At 46.2% G+C, this 21,286-nt stretch overlaps 1 protein-coding gene across 2 annotated transcripts in view; it reads left to right on the top strand.

Annotated features, from left to right (window-relative positions):
* The window catches only part of CEP152 (centrosomal protein 152), a 725,831-nt gene that overhangs the window by 645,494 nt on the left and 59,051 nt on the right, over window positions 1-21,286 (top strand). For both annotated transcript variants that reach the window (XM_085644215.1, XM_085644214.1), the window contains exon 26: window positions 18,776-18,932. In XM_085644215.1, coding sequence (XP_085500341.1) covers window positions 18,776-18,932 — 157 coding nt within the window. The remainder of the gene's footprint in view (window positions 1-18,775; window positions 18,933-21,286) is intronic.

Raw genomic sequence — 21,286 nt, 5'->3', positions numbered from 1 at the left:
AACCCAGTGACAACACTACAGAGGGACACCACATAAGTTGTATTATAAAAATAAGTATTCTTTATATAGTTTTAACACAAGACAATAAACGACAAAAATTCACAATACTGTACTTAAAATGGTAGAATTAGCTTAGTTCTCTTTAGATGTTAAAATGCGACACTTTGAGTTCAATGTACCTTGGGAAGCTTTACCGCTATACAACAAAAGTGTTGCAGGTAAGGTGATGCGTCGGTTCCTTACACGCAAGAACGGTGATGCGTCGGGTCCCTACTGATGCGTAGGGGATGTGTTGGTTCTTCTCTGCGAGGGGAGGTGATGCGTCGGTTTCTTACTGCGCTTCTGTGGCGTTGTGGCACGTTGTGACAAAGATGGCGTTGTCTTCTTGATGCAACACGATGCGTACACGCCCGACGAGCGTGCGGCATCTCAACGATTCTTCTGAGCCGCGACAGGCCCTGCAACACGCTTCAAGGTGATGCGGCGGCGTCTGATGCGATGTCGATACTCTTCTCTGGCGATGCGAGGCGCTCCGGCAACGATGCGATGGCCGTACGGTGACTCAGCGATTCTTCTGAGCCGCGACAGGCGCTGCGACACGCTTCTCGGTGATGTGGTGGCGTCTGGTGCGACGTCGATCCTCTTCTCCGGCGATGCGAGACGCTTTGGCCACGATGCGACAACTACAGCAGTGGCGACACACTTCTCCGTTGGTGCGGCGGCGTCTGATGCAACGTCGATCCTCTTCTTCGGCGATGCAATGACAGTGGCTGCGTCGGCGACACGCTTCTTCTTCGTGAGTCGCGCTTCCAGCTCCTTGCGACACGCAGTCCTTCAGAAAGCCTTGCACAGCAGCAGGCACTTCCAGAAGAACTCTGGGGGAGCTGGTGGGTGAAGTCTGTTGTCCCTGAGACTTCAGCAGGAGGCAAGCTCTCTCTCAAGCCCTTGGAGATTCTTTACAAGTTGATGAAAGTACACACAAAGTTCCTCTCCCCTTTCTTTGGCAGTTTAGGCAACCACTGCAGGCTAATTCCCCAAGCAGCACTTCAGCTTAGTGATAGTCGCTCCTCAGTCTCTCTGGTTCCTCTCCTCAGCAAAGGTTTCTACTTGTTTCCCAAAGTGATCTAAAGTTCTTGGGTTTGGGTCCCAACAATATTTATACTCTCTTTGTTCTCTGAAGCCAGTGAGGCCTTTGCCTAGTCCAAACCAGTTTTAGTCAGTCCTGGAGCACTTTGTTGACAAGACTCCTTCTTTCCTTTCACAGTGCACGCCAGGGACATCAAGCGCACCACAGGAGGTGGAGCCAGCATTGTGGAGGGAAGGCACAGCCCTATTCAGGTCCCAGGTGCAACTCCTCCCACCCATCTACATGCAGATCTTTCTATTCAGCCCTGTGCTGACTGACCCTGTCTCCTGGAATCCCCCAGCCCCTGTCACTCAAACTCCAGACAAGGAATACACAACCTAGCAGAGGCAGGCTTGGATGGGTAGACAATAAAATACCTACTTTCTAAAAGTGGTATTTTCAAACACAGAATGTTAAAACCAACTTCACTAAAAGATGCATTTTATCATTCTAAATTCAGGCATACTAAACTCGAATTTCTACCTAGTTCCCTGAGTCAGTTAGGATTATAAGATGTAATAATTAAACTGCCCATTCTGGCCTATGGGGAAGAGGTAACCTTGCAATAGTGAAAAACGAAAATGGCTGTAATTCACTATTAGGACATGCCACACACACACCAGGGCATGTCCTACCTTATACTTACAATGCACCCTCCTTTGGGCCTACCATAGGTGTGTCTGATATCAAGAAAAGGGAAGGTTTAGGGACTGGCAAGTGGGTGCACTTGCCCATTCAGCATGGCAGTACCAGACTGCACACAGGCTCTGGAATGGCAGACCTGAGACACACTTTTACAGGCTGCTTCTGTGGGTGGCCCAACCAGTGCTGCAAGCCCACCAAAAGCATTTGGATTTACAAGCCCTTGGCACACTCAGTGCACTGTACTAGGGTCTGACAAGTAAACCAAATCAGCCAATCATGGAGTCACTAATCCATGCATCAATTTACCATAGGGAGCACTTGCACTGTGGCACTGGACAGCAGTGGCACAGTGCCCAAAGCATCTAACACCAACAAAAACATATGAGGCAACAGCAAAAAATGGAAAGGAGACCCACGCCAAGGTGCCAGGTCTAACAATGGCAGATCCCTCTCCCTTCCCCAACCGGAACACACAGTTGTGACGGATGCGTCCCTTCTGGGATGGAGCGGCCACATGGGAGAGGCGTAGATGAGAGGACTCCGGTGGAGTCCGGGTTCCACATCAACCTTCTGGAGCTTCTGGTGATCCAGCTTGCACTGAAGGCATTCCTTCCCTCTGTCCGGTGAAGAATAGTGCAGGTGTTCACGGACACCACCACCATGTGGTACTGCAACAAACAGGGCGGGGTGGGGTCGTGGACCCTATGTCAGGAGGCTCTGCGCCTCTGGACATGTCTGGAACATCAGGGAATTTCCCTGGTGACTCAACACCTGGCAGGTTCTCTGAACGCTAGGGCAGACAAACTCAGCCGCTGGTGCATGATGGATCACGAATGGCGTCTGAACTCTGACATGGCGCAAGGTCTCTTTCAGCAGTGGGAAGAGCCTTGGTTAGATCTATTCGCCACCGAATAGACGCGGATTGTCATCAGTTCTGCGCATTGGAATTTCCAAGGCGGCACTCGCTAGGCAACGCTTTTCGTCACGAGGGGAGTTGCGGTCTACTATACGCCTTTCCGCCTATCCAACTTCTACCCAGAGTGCTGAGGAAGATCAAGCGCGACCGGGCCCAAGTCATTCTTGTGGGTCCGGACTGGGCTCGAAGAGTATGGTACCTTGATCTACGCAGCATGGCTATCGATCCCCCGATCCGATGCCTCTTCGGGAGGATCTTCTGTCGCAGCATCAGGGGACGGTCCTCCACCCGAACCTGTCCAGTCTCCACCTCCTTGCGTGGAGATTGAGCGGCGGCAGTTGACGTCTTTTGACCTGCCTCCCAAAGTTTGTGATGTAATCTTGGCAGCCAGGCGTCCCTCCATTAAGACGGTATACGCCTGCAGGTGGAATACGTTTGTGGCATGGTGTACAGCAAAGGCTGTGGATCCCCTTTCTGCCCCTCTTTCAGAGGTCCTTCGATTCCTCCTTTCTTAGGCCCAGCAGGGCTCTGCTCTGGGCACTATCAAGGGCTATCTCTCGGCCATTTGAGCCTTTTTACAGCTTCCAGATCAGCCTTCCCTTTTCAAGTCCCCTGTTGTAAATAGGTTCTTAAAAGGCCTTACTCATCTTTTCCCTCCTGTTCCTTTCATAATGCCTCAGTGGGACTTGAACCTGGTTCTTACTTATCTGATGTGTGCTCCTTTTCAGCCACTTCACAATTGTCATCTTCGTCTTCTCACTTTAAAGACAGCTTTTCTGGTGGCCATCACCTCTGCCAGAAGAGTGAGTGAGGTCCAGGCTCTTTCTTCTAAACCTCGTTTTCTCTCTCTCCATCCGGAGAAAGTGGTTCTAAGGACTCGTCCATCTTTTCTGCCAAAGGTTGTCACCGCCTTTCATATCGGGCAGCAGACCATCACTTAGCTCACCTTCTTTCTGCCTCCGCATCCCTCAAAAGAGGAAGAGAGGCTCCACCGTCTGGACCCAAAACATGCGCTCTCATTCTACCTGAAAGGCACACAACAGTTCCGGGTGGATGACCAGCTCTTTGTTGGCTACGTGGGCGCCAAGAAAGGTCGGGCCGTGCACAAGCGGACCAGCTCTCGGTGGGCCATTCTGTGCATAAAGGCGTGTTACTCTTTGGCTGAAAAGAAGCCTCTGGTGGGGCTGCGCGCCCATTCTACCAGGGCGAAGGCAGCCACTACTGCTTTGGGACGGGGCGTTCCCTTGCATGACATCTGTCAGGCAGCTACGTGGGCCTCGCTGCACATGTTTAACAAGCATTACTGCCTGGACAGCCAAGTCCGAAGAGACGGCTTCTTTGGCCATTCTGTTCTCCAGGACTTTCTGGTATGATCTTGGTTCGCAGACCCACCACCGGGGTTGGTATTGCTGGGGTATCTATTCTAAGGTAAGGAATCTATCACTACGTGTTTCTTTCAGATGCACAAGTTACTTACCTTCGGTAATGATATATCTGTAAGAAACATTAGTAGTGATAGATTCCTTACTGCCCCACCGATCCACCCGGTTCTGCGAACTGATTTCTAGGGTTAAGGTCATCCCTTTCAGGGCCCTAGTTTCAAGGCTCCAGTGGTCAGTATCTTGCATGGCTCTGCGTTCTTGGCGCAGAAAGTCATGTACAGAACTGAGATCAGCACGCAAGGGCGGGGTCTAAGCAGCTGCCGCGACGTCATCTCGGCAACCACGACGCCAAAGACGGACGCGGAGCTCCACTACGCCACCTTCCGACACGCTGGTGTACTGCTAACGAAAAACTTTCCGGATCCAGTCTGACGCCTGGGGGTAATTCTAAGGTAAGGAATCTATAACTACTAATGTTTCTTACAGATAATCGTTACCGAAGGTAAGTAACTTGTGCGTTATGACCCTGGTCCGCTCTAGTGCTTCTCTTAGTAAAAATAAAGCACTTTAATAGCACACCAACAGGTAATACTACACAGTTCAGTGGAGCTCAGGTACAGGGTTCTGATTCAAACTGCACTGCTTAAGTGAGCATTTACATACCTCTGTGGCACCCTCTCTAAATGCTAGGAGCTTTTCTAGTGTCTACGAGACTTCCATATAGCAATAGGCATAGATTAGGCAGGGGTGCAGTTCCCTAAAGCTCTACTCCTGAGTATTTTGTAATTTAGTTCAACATTCCATACCCAAAATGGGACTTAAGTAACAGTCATTGTTCCCACTGCATAACATGGTCTGCACATCGAAGTTTTTAATGTGTGAGGCCCTATACCCTTCCATCTTGCTTCTGTCGTGCAGCACTGGTGGTCTTTCTCCTGACCGGCACTTACTGTGGTGATTCTGTTGAAATGAGCCTTTAGCTTCACTCTGAATTTAGGCCGTGAAGGGTGAGCAGCATGGCAGATCTGTTTGGCAGGCACCCATCCTGGCATATGCAGCCTCAGGCTGAGATTGGGTGGTGACGGTAGCTCCTCCTCTAAATCCGCTTGGAGTCAGGTAGCACCAAGCCTCCGGGCATTATATGGGTTCCAGAAAGTGTGTGGTTACTTCTTCGGCTTGGTTTATGTACTGGTCCACTGCACCTGTGATGGGAGATCAAGAGACCCCTCATGACATGAGTCATGTCCAGCTTTACTCCCAAGAGCACTCGGCAATGTCTGGGCGTTTGGCACTCTGGTATCACAGTCGGCTCCTACTTGACAGTCTGTCCCTTGGTAGGGAAAAGCACTGTCCCACTCTGAATAGGTAGGCAGGCTTCTAGGTGCTAGGCAAATGTCAGCTTCTCTAGCAAGGTATGCAGTTTTCAGCTGATATTCTCACACCTCAAGAAGACATTGGAATTTGAAGAAAGTGAGGTGTTTTGTATCTCACTTTTTTTTTTTTAGACCTTTTCCAGGCACGGGAGGTGGGTATACTGTCTAAATTTTCTGAACCTGTTTGTGATGTTTCTGTTTCAGAAATAATTGTCAGACTGCTCCTCAGACACAGCCTCCATGCACAGCAGGGCAAAAGGGCTGGCTGCAAGCAGCCAAATAAGAATTGCCAAAACAAGGGCATATAGAGAAGGTTAGACTATCTGCACCGGGCGTCAGCCTTCCTGAAGCAGTAATCTGATACAGACCAAAGGGGAGGCCCTATCTAGCAACTTCCTCCGATGGCCAACAGAAACACCAGTCCCACCTCTTACCCCTGCCATCTACCAAATGGCAGTGGGTCAGGAAGTACTGATCGATAGACTTTTGTTGAGAAGGTCCGCATTAAATTTATAAAGGCAACCCTGTTTCCATCCTCCCTGACTTCAGTGTCTGGCTCTCCAACTTCCAGCCACAGGAATATTATTATTATTAGCTAGCTTGTAAAGCCCCTGGTTACTCCAACGGAGTGTCCTCGTGCCAGAACATCAATGAAAACCCCGCAACAATCCTGACCTAACAACCTTTCTGTGCATAGGACTGACAGAGTCCTATGCACAGTCAATATACGTGTATTGTCTGGGGAAGCTTTGTCACCCTCCACCTTGTGTCATGCTAAACTGAGGTACGTCCAAAATGGATCCCACCGGTCACAGGACTCTGACTCATAACACACACAGTCCTACTACCGCGTACATGCTGCACACTCACTGCATATATATGCACTCAGCACGCACATGGAATGTCATTGCAAGGTTTTGGCGTGCACAGAACTGCAAGTCTTTACATGAGAGGAATTGGTACTCTCCTGTCTGATCCAGAGAAAAATATCAGGTCACACTATTGATGTTGCTACCACCGCTTTGTGATTCACCCAGCCCCCATTTTGAGGGTACACTTTGTACACCCCTTCAGATGACAAAACAAGTTCTGTCCCTAGCATTACAAGGGACAAGCCTAGTGCTAAGTGCACACCATAGATAAGCGTGATGCCAGGGCCAATATAAAAGGTTTGAGGTACCAGTTTCGCATACAGTTGGACACTTGGGGCAGGAGTACATGTCCATTTACCATGCAGGGGACATTCTTGTTGAAACACCAACAGAAGACTGGAAGGCTGTCTACCCATCCTAGTTTTTCATTAGCCCTTGTTTTTCGTAGACTAGTTGGGATTATTACTGCGATTCAAAGTGAAACTCCATGCACCTATAAAAGGTCATTGCATCCACTTTCCATTGGCAACCACATATAGGTCATGCAGTAACTGCTCTCTTCTGAACATTTCACATCCTACTTGCAGTACAAGCACTATTTGAGGAACAGAAGTATTCGCCATTACAAGAGAATAAAACTGTGAACTAGTTACCATACAGCCATCCCATAGTTCTAGTTATTCAATTCATAAGGTAATTTGAATAGTGCAATATTATTATTTTCATATTTTATTAGTTTACAAGCAGTCATTCTTGTGTCATGTATAATGTTTGATTCAAGATTGGGATAAAAACTGATCAGATCCTTGAGTGTACAGACATTCAAGTAGCAAAAGCATTTAGTTTGACTTTTTTAAGGACCAAAAGATCCTTCCTAAAAAGAACAACAAAATGTATTCAAGGAAAATTCATATTTTCCACAGTTAGGGTGGGTAGAAAATAATGATTTTATTAAAGACACCAAGGCTGATATTATGCATATCTCTTTAATTGCTAACTCACAGCAGCAACTACCAAACAATTAAAAAGAATTTACAATTTTGAAAAAAACATTATAAAGTCTATTTCATCCTGTGTGAGGCAGCCATCTTCCTTCTTTTGTACTGCAAACTCTCCGCCACACCGAATTGTGAATTTAATCTAATTAAAAGAAGAATCCATAAATGTCCAAAACATATAAGATCCAAAAATCCATTTCTGCCAGTTACTTCTTGAAGTCTCCTCCTAAAAAGAATCATAAACAAATAATTAATGGGCTGGCAATAAACAGGGAGGGATGATATCAGTGTCTGTGTCCTTAATAAAATCATGATTTTCTACCCACCCTAACTGTGGAAAATCTGAATTTTATGGCAAGGCACAGAGGCCAATATTATGCATGTTTAAAGCCTTGCCATAATATTCCCAACAGCAGACACCACAGGCGTAAAATAAGATTTCTTAAATACAGAATCTGATGACCAATCTGCTGCAGCTAAAATGCCATGCAAACCACCCCCCAAAATGAGGACCTTAGAGACCATAGCCCCCCTAGCGGAATGCGCTCCAAATTTAGATAAATCTATGCCTGCTCTTTTCATGATCTCCCTGACCCATCGGGCCAAGGTAGGAGCAGACACCGCTTTATGCGGAGTTCTGTAAGATATTATTAATTGTGAACCCACACCGCATCTCAAACACTCAGTTTTTCCCTCATACTCACGTAAACATCTAACTGCACACAGCTTCCTGCATTCATCCAAATAAGGATAAAAAATAGTTTGAGACATAGTTTTGGTCCTTTTAGAGACATTGAAACAAACCCCTTCTGGTTTAAAGTTTCGACCTGAAATCTTCAGAGCTCTAACATCAGAAACTCTTCTAAAAGAAATCAAACATAACAGCATAACCAACTTCACTGAAAGATCCCTGTAGTTTAAAAACTCATTTTCGCTCCAAGACAGTAACTCCTTAAGGACTTGATCAACATCCCATAGGGAAGAATATTTCGCTCTTGGCGGTGCCTTTAAACGTGCACACTTAACAATCTCTTGAACACATCATGTTGTCCGACTGGCAAACTGTCTACTAAATCATTGCCAGCCGAAATGGCAGACCTATCAATGTTAACTGCACTGTAAGATTTCTCTTCCTGGAAACATTCTATCAAATAGTTTACCACCTCTACCACAGGTGCTGAAACGGGATCCAAACCTCGTGCAGAACACCAACAAAACCATCTTTTCCAGGCCAACTTGTATACTTTTGAAGTCCCAGGTGCCCACGACTCATTAATGAGTTTCGAAGCTTCCAATGATAATCCCGACACCTGCCAGGCTCTCCCGAAACCAACCAAGCCATCAGACTTAAATGACCTTAAAGAACCAACTCGTGAACCTCCCCCGACGGGTTCGTCAACAACTCTGGGACGAGAGGAAGAAGAACTGGGTCGGCAATCAGCCTTTCCAGAATGTCTGGAAACCAAACTTGTGAAGTCCATAATGGAGCTACTAGCACTAACTCACCTCTCTCCTTTTTTACTTTTAGAAGCACCCTTTGAATTACTGCAAAGGGGGGAAAAGCGTAATAACGATACATTCCCCAGACCTGCAGAAAAGCATCTAGTGCTTCGGCTGCTGGATCCGGGGCATTCACCCTGCTTGCAGACAAGTCTATTGTTAGAGGACCCCATCTCTTGTCTAAAGCAACGAACATTTTCCTCTTCATCCTCCAATCGCTGAAATCCATCAACTGTCTCGAATTCCAGTCTGCCACTGAATTGTGTACTCCCGGAAGATATTGAGCTAGAATCATAATGTTTCTGCTCAGACAATAATGCCAAAACTCCTTTGTCAAATCTGCTAGAGCCTTTGAACGAGGTCCCCCTAGTTTGTTTACATGTCTCACACCCGAAATGTTGTCCATCATTAAGAGAACGCAACATTTCGACTGCTCTTTGACAAAACTATTTATCACAAAATAGCCCGCCATCAACTCTAGATAATTGATGTGCATTTCCTTCTCCTGACCAGTCCATCTCCCACCAGTTTCCAGAGAGCCACATCTCACTCTCCATCCCTGCAAACTGACATCTGATTCTATTACTACATCCGGGTTCACACCAAAAATCGTCCTTCCATTTCAAGCCTCTAGGTTTTACAACCACCACCTTAACTCCTCTCTTGTCTCCAAATCCAGCTGAACCCGCTGAGAGTATCTCACCCCTTTGTGCAAATAGAGTGTTTTCAATCTTTGGATTGCACAATAATGTAAGGGGCCAGGGAAGATAACATGAATGGTGGCTGAAAGAAGACCCAGAACTCTAGCTATCTCCCTCAATGTTACCCACTCGCATGCTAACATTCTCTTTATCTCCTTTTAACTTTTCTTTTCCTTCTCCATCAGTAACCCCAACACACAATCCAACGTCAAGATCTGAAAACCCAAGAAAACCGTCTCCTGACTTGGCTCCAAACAGGACATCTTTCTGTTTACAACAAATCCCAAGTCCTCTATCACACGAACCGCCAAGGTGCTGTGCTCGTGAGCGAACTCTTTGCTTTCTGCCATAATCAGGATATCGTCTAAATAGATGATTAACCTGACACCCCCTCATCCGCAGCCAAGCCACTATCGGTCTCATTACATTTGTAAAGCACCAAGGTGCTGATGTTAAACCGAATGGGAGGCTTTTGAATCTCCACATGGTTCCCTTCCATTTGAACTTTAAAAGATCCCCGATCCTCGCAAACTGGGACGGTCAAATATGCGTCCTTTAGGTCCAAACGGGTCAACCAGTCCCCTTTTCTTAAAATGTCCCTCAACATATGAATACCTTCCATCTTGAAGTGGTTGTATTCCACCCATCCGTTCAAATCTTTCAGATTTATGACCGGTATCATACCCTTGTCCCTTTTCGGCACCAAAAAAATATTGCTTAGAAAACCTAGCAATGAATCTGAAGCAATCTCTATGGCACCTTTTTTCTCCAATTCCAAAACCAGGTCTACCAACTCTTCTTCCTCTTTTGAAAACCTTAAGGGGGAGGACGCATCACCTGAAACGGAGTCTCCACAAAATCTATTCGATAACCACTTACCATTTGTAACACCCAAGGATTGGAAGGAATCTCCCTCCATCTGTCTTTAAAAAGGGCGAGTCGGACACCCAATTTTACTTGAATAGACAAAAGGTAGTTTTGCAAACATACCTTGGTTCCTTGTCCTTCTTTCTCCTCTAATTCATTCTCTTCCTCTCTGCCTTTGAGGGTAGAACCCTTTTGCATAGTATCCTGCTTGAAAGGATCTAGGTCTGTACCCACGGGAGAAGGAACTCTGTGAGATTCCAGTGCCTAGGCCAGGGAATCGACCCCGCATTCTCCCGGCCCAACCAAAAACCTTTATGTCCTTCTGGACCTTCTGTATCGAATTAAGTGCCCCGGCACAGTGAGCCATTTCTCTCACAAATTCCTCGCCAAACAACAAACCGTTTACTTCCAAACCTGACTCTTCCCCAGCCAGCTCAGCCAACTTCTGGTCGATTTTCATGAGTAGGCTTCTCCTACGCTCAATACAAAGAGACGCATTAGTGTTCCCCAATAAACAGACTGCTCTCTAAATCCACTGTCTTAACTCAAGGCTGTCAATAGCAGTTTCCTGAAGATAAGCCTCTTCACAGAGGTCAAAAATCTTGTTCAAAGGCCCAAATGCATCAAGCAGGCTGTCCGGACACCCTTTCAGCCCTTTATCTAGACCCCTTCTCGGGTCCGTTCCAAATGTATTCAAGAAAGTAAGCCTCTTGCCACCAAGTTGGGGTGAATACGCCACCTTATTAGAGAGGGAGGGTCTTGGACACTTCGAACTGAGTTTTGTCCTAACATCTTTTGGCATCTCTCTCCTTATCCAATACTCAACATACTGAGCAACATGTTTAGACGGGACCCACTGTGGAGAGAGAGGGTGTTGAATAGTGCTGTAGTCAAACATAATGTCACCCAAAGGATCCAAAACGTGATCCAAAACTAGTTTGTCACTCCTCTCCTTCTAAACTCTCTTATTCTTAGACTCATCCTCTGATGAATCAAAATCTGAGGAGCATGAAATTATTATATCTCCACTACTGGAAGATTCATCACAGGCAACAGCCCTGCGCTCCCTTTTTGTGGCCTTTATAGCCTTTTCATTGAACTCCTTTAGAGTTGTCCTTCCAAAGCCTTTCTGTTTAAAGGCCTCCTTAAATTTAGAAACCCTCTCTTTTTCGATATGTTTTCTCTTCTGGGTGACCTTTCTAGCTCCACCAGTAGACGAGGTGATTCTAACAACCTCTTCAACAGACCAGTATTGTTCTTCACTATGCTTTCCAGCTAATCTCCCTTCTTACTTCTCCATACAATCCTCCAGTTTTTTACCCAACTGGGATTCTAAGGCAGAAACTGCTTTATCTACGCATTCCTGAACCTTGTCTTCCATTCCAGATCCAGTCAAACTATTATCCTCCATATTAAATAATTTTCCAATTAAAATGGTCAATCTATCCTATATTAATAATTCAATCACAAGAAAACTCAGCAGTCTCCCCTATATCTCTTACTAATATAACCCAACAGTCCTCTACAAACCTCACCAAATCCAAACTACAGATAAAGCTAAATACTGAGTCAAGAACAGAAGAGGAAACAGTAATTCAAGCTCCCATGTATCCCAACATATGTCTGCTTTGAAGTTAATGCTTGTAAATAACAACAGACCAATCAAAGATGGCCTGCAGGTACGGTGGCCAGAAGGCAGCAGCCTAAGGTGAAGATCAGGTAAGAGAAAACTCTCTTTCAATAATTATTTGCCTGAATGTATAGCGAATAATAATATAAAACCTTAACTAGCGCGAGCGCTACGCTCGCGATACTCTCGCGTTCGTGTCCTGAAAGGATATCTTCATTATTTAAGTTTTGAGCGCGAGGTTAAAAAAACTCTTGTGCTCGCAATCTAATCTGAGGATTGGAGCGCGAGTACTACGCTCGCGCTGCCAACCTTTTGAGATTTTTAAATGACTCACGAGCGCGATCCTCTCGCGCTTGCATTACATTTGAAATGGCTGAGTGTGCGGTTCTGAAATGAGTCTGCACTCACGCTTTCAACGTTGTCGGAACTAAATCACGGCAAAGACCGGTTTAAGTAGCAAACTAGATACAAAGGGTCCTAAGCTAATAAATAAACAATTTACAAATCAAGTCATACGCTCAAGTGATTTAAACTAATATGCCAACATCAACCCAGCGACGATAAGAAAGTAACAGAAAATAAGAAAAAAATCATTAAATAAGCGAACCTATAGAACCCCCGGCATATCAAGAACACAGACGAGTGAGGCACTCCATCTCCCCCCCCCCCCCCCTTTTTTCATGTACAAAGATCGCGCCAGCAGTAAAGACAGTAAAAGGCAAGTGCATAAAATAAATTATCTTGGCTGTGAGCAGCAACAAAGAAGGAAGATGGCTGCCTCACACAGGGTGAAATAGACTTTAAAATGTTATTTTCACAGTTCTAAGTTCTTTTTAATTGTTTGGTATTTTATGCTGTGAGTTAGCAATTAAAGAGATGTGCATAATATTGGCCTCCGTGCCTTGCCATAAAATCATTTCCTATTAGCCACAACCCTTTCCTGTATTGCTGCCCAAGATGAAATACATCCATAAAGGCTAAAGGAAGCTTCTGGGATTTTCTAGCATCACAAATTCAAGTATTCAAAAAACTTCTAAAGTAGCCAACAATATTATTATGTGTATTTGTAAAGTTCACATTCACCTGTGAGGAAATACTGGCGCTGAGTAGGTGTGTGTGCCTAGCCTAGGATGGATAATTGAAAAGCCAGGTCTTCAGCTTCTTGCGGAATTCAAGAGCTGTCTGGGTGGTTGCTAGAAGGAGATTCAACTGTTCAGGTAGGTGTAGACTGAGTTGTGGAGTGCCTTAAATGTATGTGTGAGGCGTTTGAATTGAGCTTGTCTGTGTTTTGGAAGCCAGTGTAGTTCCCTGACGTGTGGTGTAATGCGAGTTAATTGTCAGAGGTTGCGGATGAGGCTGGCTGCTGAGTTCTGGATGGTCTGTAGTCTTCTAATGAGTTGCTTGATGATTCTGAAGGAGAGGGTGCTCCCATAGTCCAACTTGCTGGTGACTAGGACAAGAGTGACAGTTTTTCTTGTGTTGCTTTGAAGCCATTTGAAGATCTTCCTGAGCATCTTCAGGGTGTGGAAGCAGGATGCAGTGACAGCGTTGACTTGTGCAGTCATTAACATTCCACTGTCAGTGAATATTCCAAGATTCCTGGTGTGGATCTGAGTGTGAGTTTGGCCGGCCACCAGTTGAGAATCCCATGGAGTGGTGGTGTTGCCAAGAATCACTACTTGTGTTTTGTCCATGTTAAGTTTGAGACAGTTACCAACTTCGGTCATTCGGATGGTGTTTGTTGGGCGTCTTTTCTGAGAGGTAGAGAATGGGTTGTGTGCATAAGCGAGGATGTTGATGTCATGTGTGCTGATGGTATTAGGCAGAGGGATCATGTATGCATTGGAGAGGGTGCGACTGAGTGATGAACCTTGAGGGACTCTTCAGATGAGTTTGCAGGCTACTGAGGAGTAAGGTGGCAGGCTGACAGCTTGTGCTCTATCCGTTAAGAAGGAGCAGATCCAGCAGAGAGCAGGTCCTAAGATACCAATCTTGTGCAGGCTGCCTGATGAGGTTGGGGTGTGAGATGGTGTTATTTGCTGCAGAGCGGTCCAGAAGAATGAGGTCTGCTGTCAAGAATCATCCTCCGTATGTCGTCTGTGGCAGCAGTGAGTGCTGTTTCTGTACTATAGTTGGTCCTGAACCAAACTGCGTGGCAGGTGGCAGGTGATTGCTGTGGTAGTCAATGTGGCTTCGGTTGAATAGTTTCTCTAGGACCTTTGCCAGGTATTGTAGGAGGGAGATGGGTCTGTAGTTGCAAAGCGTGGCTGTTTCAGCAAATGGTTTCTTGAGCAGAGACCTGAGGGTGGCATGCTTCCAGGTGTACGGGAATTTGGCTGCATCAGTGGAGGCATTGAGAATGGGCGTTAGTTCTTCACTGATTCGTAGGAGTCCTTTGGTAAAGGCATGGTGGGGTCAAGGGTCAGATGGAGTCCCCAGGTGGATGGTCTTCATTGTAGCAGCAATTTCAACAGTGGAGACTGCAGGCCAGGAGGCCAGGGTTCGTTCATCGCCGTGATGGGAAGTTGAGTTTCAACGGGTTAAAGTTGGTGCTTATGGAGGTGATTTTGTTACAGAATTCCGAGAGCTTGTTGCAAAGGTCTTGTGAGGGGGTGATGTTACTGGGCGCGGCAGGAGGCTTGGTAAAATCTGTGATAGTGTCTCTATTCCTGTTTGAGATAAACTAGAAGAGTACGGTTCAAATTCTGTAAGTTAACACCATAGTATTGTTACTTTAAATTAACAAAAAAACTAAATATTCACTTGTCCTGATATAAGGAAGCACCTTCTAACTTAGGATAAGGAATATAGACAAAATGGTCTCCGCGCCGGCAAAGGGGAGGCTTTGAGGGGAGTCGGGGGGGTCACACGAGGCACCAGATGGACGGGGGGAGGATCCACTCCCGCCCCGCCTGTCCCCAAAATGGCAGAAAATTGTGGCAGAGTTGCTTGAAGGTGGGCCAGGCAAGGTCTGTGCCTGTCCCTAAAACGGTGCCCAGAGCGAGATTTCATTGCTCACATCAAGGTTTCCACAGCGCAAAAGACTTGCAATGGGACTGCTTTTACACTTAGTCCTACGACAGCCTCACTCACACCGAGAGAATTGCTTAGGGCAACAGGTGAGTGCTCTACAACCCCAGCCATATACATTCTATATGTCTGACCTTAAAATGGCTGTCCTGGCCTGTCCCCTGGAAGCATTGCTATCAAGTGCGTATCAACCCTACAGTTTGTCTTTGCTTCCCAGTCACTCCGGGATGGGTGCTGCCAATTGATCTATGACGATGCTCCCAGACTGAAACCTTGAACATTGTGCACACTACTGAGCCGGATCATCAGGGTCCATGCCTGGTGGAACTTTGATGGAACTTTCGATGGACTTTTGACGATGTCCCCTGGGCAGATACCGAAACTGTCTGTACTTACCTCGGTGCACGAGCAACCCTGGCTGATGCCTGGTGGAGCTGTCATATGCAGCTGTAGAGGAGTCTGGCCCTGGTTTCACCCCCTCGGTCGTCACCTACCCAGCCGGTCATCTGACATTGTTTTCCTCGTTTCCCCGTTGTGTTTCCTTCCCTCCCCCTCCTCCTCCCTCCTCTCTCCGTGATTCTTTGATTTAATTGATGTAACCTGTAACTCTCTGATCCTCTGAAACCTTGAACATTGTACACCACGGAGCCGGATCAACAGGGCCCTTGCCCGGTGGAACTTTGATGGAACTTTCGATGAACCTTTGATGATGCCCCCTGGGCGGATACCAAAACTGTTTGTACTTACCTCGGTGAATGAGCCACCTTAGCCGATGCCCGGTAGAGCTGTCATATGCAGCTATAGAGGAGTCTGGCCCTGGGTTCACCCCCTCGGCCGTCACCTACCCAGCCGGTCATCTGACATTGTTTTCCTCGTTTCCCCATTGTTTCCTTCCATCCCCCTACTACCCCTTCCGTGATTATTTGATTTAATTGATGTAACCTGTAACTTGCTGATCCTCTTGTAAAGCGCACTGATACCTCTGGGTCTAGCCAGCGTTATATAAATCAAATAAAATGGAGTTACAACATACCTTCCATATAGCATTCCGAGTCTGAGGTACTACTCTGTTTGCATTAGGCCTAATGTCTAAGTGTTAGAAGCATTATTCATGATTAAGGTGATCGAGTAGGGTTGTTGTACACTTACGTTGATATGTTGCCTGTCATTTTCTCTGCCTCCGTCTTTGGCTTTGTGATTTATTGTAGAACTTTCCTCACATATTTTTTCCTTCTGATGGATACTTCTATCTGCAGGTTCCTTAACTTTTGAATCCTCCCTTGCGCCAGACTGAATCCGGGATTTGTTTTCTGCCCCTGGTCCAGTTCGCTGATTGGTAGCGGCATCTCTTTCAACTTTATGAAGTTAGGAGCCACCACATATAGGCTCCACCCTTGCACCGTGTTGTCAGTTCCTCTTTTTCCTTGCCTTTATGCTGGGAATAGCTGAACTCTGCTCCTAACATTTTTCTTTTTGTCAAAATTATATCATGACCATGTGCATGGATGTCTCCCCCCAAGACTACAGTGTTTAAACGGTGCTGTGCCTGTCTGAAACAGATGTTGGTCACAGACCCTCACAATGGCAGGCTTTAGCGGCTTGGCTGCAAACACGCCTGGAAGCCTGTGCCCAAATGCTCCCTGATGCATTCGAAGACCATCAGGGCATCGTGAAGTCAAGCTCTGCATTGCTGAACATGAGGAGCTCATCATGGTCTCTCTCCTATGGTGTGACCATGAGGGTGACCATGAGGGAGGTACAAAAATGAGCCTTGAGGAAAGGGTTTGACTCCTTCCTGCCGTTCCCACTCCAAGGAAAAATCACACTGTCAGCATTCAAAGGATCCAGCTCCAACTCCAACTTGGACAGCATCGTCCTACTCTGACCTGATTTGTCTCCTGTTTTCTCCGAATTTCCTGGGCCATCGTCTACTCCACAACAAATTGAGGCCTTTAAGGGGGGCAATGCTGCAGTTATTCTGGATGGTTATTGGTCCCTCTGTCATAACTTTAGGCCCCACGGACCCATTTGTCTTCTGTTTTGGGCTGCTGCCAGCAGGCCATTTTCTGGTGCCAAAAGGCCCTGTTCGTGCTCAGCCAGACCCACATCACCCAGCCAGATATAAACCAATGTTGCACTATGAGATAACTACTTGTAACCTTAGATCAGTCCCCCTACTGTTTCCTTGCCTCAATGCCAGTTTTATCAAATGTTAAATGCATTTCTGGTTCAAACTTTAATGCGATTCACACTCCTAATGGGTTCCCCATAACGAAGTTGATGAGAAGGCGGACTATTGACTCCACATCATTATACTGATTCTGGTTTCTACAGCAACCTCCAGAATGGTAATGGGTTAGACTTACCTGAAATGAATATGATTTCCTATAGATTCCTACTATTTAGGAGTGTATCCTTTGTGGCGCTTGTCCACGGAGCTGCAGAATGCTTGGATTTACAGTTGCTCACAGTTGACAACAAGGCACCATTATTGACTGACGTTTTGCTGCCTGGGATGTCAAGAGTGGATCCCACGCTACCATTTAAAAAGTCTTTAACTGAGAAAATTATGGCTGCTTGATCCAAACCGTGCTCAGCACTACCTGTGAGCCGCCCTATTGCTCGGCTCCACAGGCTTAATCTTGGAGACCCATCCTTCTGTTCATACCGCACTTCAGAGAATCTTGTCATTTGTGCTTCAGTGAGAAAGGCTAACCCTAATGCTTTCGCTATTGCTTCTCCTAATAGGAAAACCAGTAGGAATGATGCGCTAGCAAAGGGTTTGTGACCCTTCATTCGTTGAAAACTGTTTCCCTCTTGGGCTGCTATACACATGCACTTTGGGACATGGCGAGCAAAATCTTGTCCTCAGTCCCGAGTACTTTCGGGCTTCTTTTGCTCATACAGCAGATGCCAGCCAGGATACAGTCAATTACCTTTTTGATGTGTGCCCAATTTGTGCCTTTGTGAATTCTCCTTCAGACTTCCGACCCTCATTATGGTTTTTCTCATCACTCTCACTTACCCATCAGTGAGTTGCAGGCATTATCTGCTCAGCCTCCTTATGCCAACTTTACCTCTGACAAGTTGGTTCAATAAAGCATCCTTTCTGCTGAAAGTGGTGTCACAATTTCATACAGTTCCATAGATCATGTTCCCAATCATGTTCTTTCTGCCCCATCTTTCAAGGAAGAGGGGCTTACACCAGTTAGATTCTAATGAGGCCCTTAGTTTCTACATGTATATCTCTTAAGCGTGGGGTAAAGGGGAGGGATCTGGTGTTGGATATCTGGCAGTTGTAATATTGGTGTCTGCCAGTATCTCCTCCAGATATTACTGTATGGACTCTCAGGTTTGTAGGGAAGTAACTTGTAAATGCGCGATCTTGCAGGACTTCCTAGCGAAAAGCAGAGTCCTGAGACACACCAACATTGGGAGGACAGCACTTTGTTATTGCTTCAAAAAGTGAGGAATCTGCAGTTAGAAGTATCCTTTAGAAGCGCAAGTTACTTACGTTTGCAATTTTCTGATGTCTGATGTATACTCTCTTAAACTGCAGATTCCGCAATTTTATTTTGAATTGTTCACCCTTGTTCCAAAGTTTTCTGTTAGTCTTTGTATTTTTAAGTCTCTTTTGCATTTGAAGTATTAATTTTGTAAAGACCTACGGTGAATGTGTTTGAAGAAAAAACAATTCTTGTAATTGATGTGTTCTTTTCTTTCTTACATATGTAGATGATATGCTTCGTTATATCCAAGAGAGTAGAGAGAGAGCTGCTGAAATGCTCAAAGCAGAGGTATTAAGAGAGCGCCAGGAGACAGCTAGAAAAATGCGTAAATACTATTTGATCTGCCTGCAACAACTTTTAAAGGATGACGGAAAGCATGAAGGGTGAGTACTGTGTTTATTTATCAGACATTGGAATTTTAACAGTTTAAACACTTGTGTTCAATGCAGTATAGGATAGTGTTTTTTCATATAACTACCTTCTGAATCAGTCATATTTTTTCTTTGTGAACACGTTTTAGATACTAAGAAAGCTATTAAGGCCTATCCTCTGTCCAAAATAGATGGCTCAAAATCAGTTGAATTCTCACAGTGTTGAACGTGGTGTGGCTGAGGAGTACTGTTATGTTTGGACCATGGAATTTAACTGCAAGCTTCTTTTCCTCTCTACCTGCCAAATGTTTTTCCTGGTGTAGATATTCCTTCTCCTTCACCCTATCGACATATGAGATAGTTGGTTGTTTTTCACACACTTGCCAGCCTTTTTGCCACCCAGGCCCATCTTGTAAATGGACGCAGCCATATTCCCATTTTGGAAAACCCCAGGAAAATTCAGCTGCTAAAATTGCTTTAAGCTTGGGCTGCATTAGTAGACCTGCTGGGGCCCCTAACCTGCTGCATGACAACCTCCTTTGGCATTTGGAGAGCATGCAATCTTCAGAGCAGCTGGAAAATGTAAACCGCTGATAGAGATTTCTAACCGCAGATTACTCACCTTAGAATATTCCTCAGATTTTAGCCTGGATCTGGAAAACCTTGAGCAGTTTTGAGATCGGCTCCACGTTAGAAGAGATGTCGCGATGCCCATGTATGCGCCACCCAAGCGCGATGGCATCAGTTCCTTTCTTTACGTGCCAACAGGACGGATCCAGAGAGCTACCTCAGTCAATTTTTTACCATCTTTCTTGTCTGTTATTTCTGGGCAGTTGCTCCCCAGTGTGTAATGGACCTATTCCCTGCTAAACCTTTAGGGTTTGAACTTTGCAGGTAATATCACAGACGGATGTCTGTCTCTGATCCCCACTTGATCTATCTCTAATGCCTGAGGTCGCGTCACCGCCCTAAGACCTGCATTGAGTAAAATTTATTGCACCCCAAAGTGATTCTCAAGTCGGCAATAAGGTTCCTGGTGGTGCAGCAGAAGAAGGCTTCGTGCCATTCCCGGGATTGTTCTCGGACCAGTTCCCACATACAATAGTCTTCCAGCTTCAAGACTTCTTACAAGCTGAGTAAGTCCAATAAGCACAAGCAGAATTCAAAGTGTTGTTCGCCTTCCCTGTCCTAACGTACTGCTTCAAAGTTCTGCTACCACACTCCTACAGCGGAGCCGGTGTCTGGACCAGCTCTGCGCAACCCCGAGTTCCCCACAGCTGGAACGATGCCAACCCAGTTAAAAGGCTTTTATGACACCATGCGCTGCATCTTTAGCCACTTATTCTCTCTGGTATGCCTTCAGGGCCCAAGAAGTGGTGAGCAGGTTCGCTTCTGACATGACAACTGCCGGGCCCATTGGATAATCCCCTGGATTCAGCTTGACGCCCCCACTGGTGCTTATACCCATTACGGCCCCAGTCCTTAGAGCACCGACCCCGATCCCATGGGTGTCATTGAACAGCGATTCCCATAACACTTTCTGACTCCAAATCACACCCCTTTATACCTGAATGGGGGCAATGAAGAAGAATGAGAGAAGGACCCTGACCAGAAAAATATAATTGGTGCAAGGAGCGGCGAGACGCCAGTAGCTTGGACACCTCCTGAGACTGGCATGCTATCCCGCCAGGCCCTATTTTGGTGGAAAGGGCATCCTTTGCAACAGTGACGCAAAGGACAGCAGAGGTCCTTGACCTGCAACTGTCAACGGTCGATGTCAAGACCAACATCTTGATTCAGTTGCTTCACCCAGCCTTCCTATTCCAGCATCCTTCCCAGGAGAGCCTCGTAGTACAGGCCTCCACAGCCAAGGTCAAACCGAGTGCTTTACCTTCCACTCCACCAGATAGGGAATCCAAGAGGCTGGATACTTTGGGGAAGAGCATGTTCTCATCCTCCAGCATGGCTTTGAGGTCAGTGAACACACTTGTCTCTTGGGGTTCTATCTGCCCTAGACCCTGGAGACTGGATGGTAGTGTCCAACTTGCAGTACGCAATCTTCTACTTCCCTGCAGGCACGCAGGCATTACCTGTGGTTCTCAGTGGACCACGAGCATTTCTGGTTCACTTTTCTCATCTTTGGCCTTACCTCTAGCCCTCAAGAGCTCACAAAAGTGATGGCAGTGTTTGCTTCAGTACATCTTCAGAGGTTGTTCCAGTCTTCCCTTACCTCGACGACTGGTTGCTGTAGGCGTGCTCGCCCCAGGGAGTCTTCACCCACCTCCAGACTATGGCAAACCTTTTGCACTAGCTGGAATCAGCTATCAGCATTCTGAAGTCACACCTGACTCCTTCTCTGATGGTCC

This window comes from Triturus cristatus, chromosome 3_1 (assembly GCF_964204655.1).
Source record: "Triturus cristatus chromosome 3_1, aTriCri1.1, whole genome shotgun sequence".
Lineage (NCBI taxonomy): Eukaryota > Metazoa > Chordata > Amphibia > Caudata > Salamandridae > Triturus > Triturus cristatus.
The sequence above is the reverse complement of the archived record's forward strand: the minus strand, read 5'-3'. Positions and strand labels throughout refer to the sequence as shown.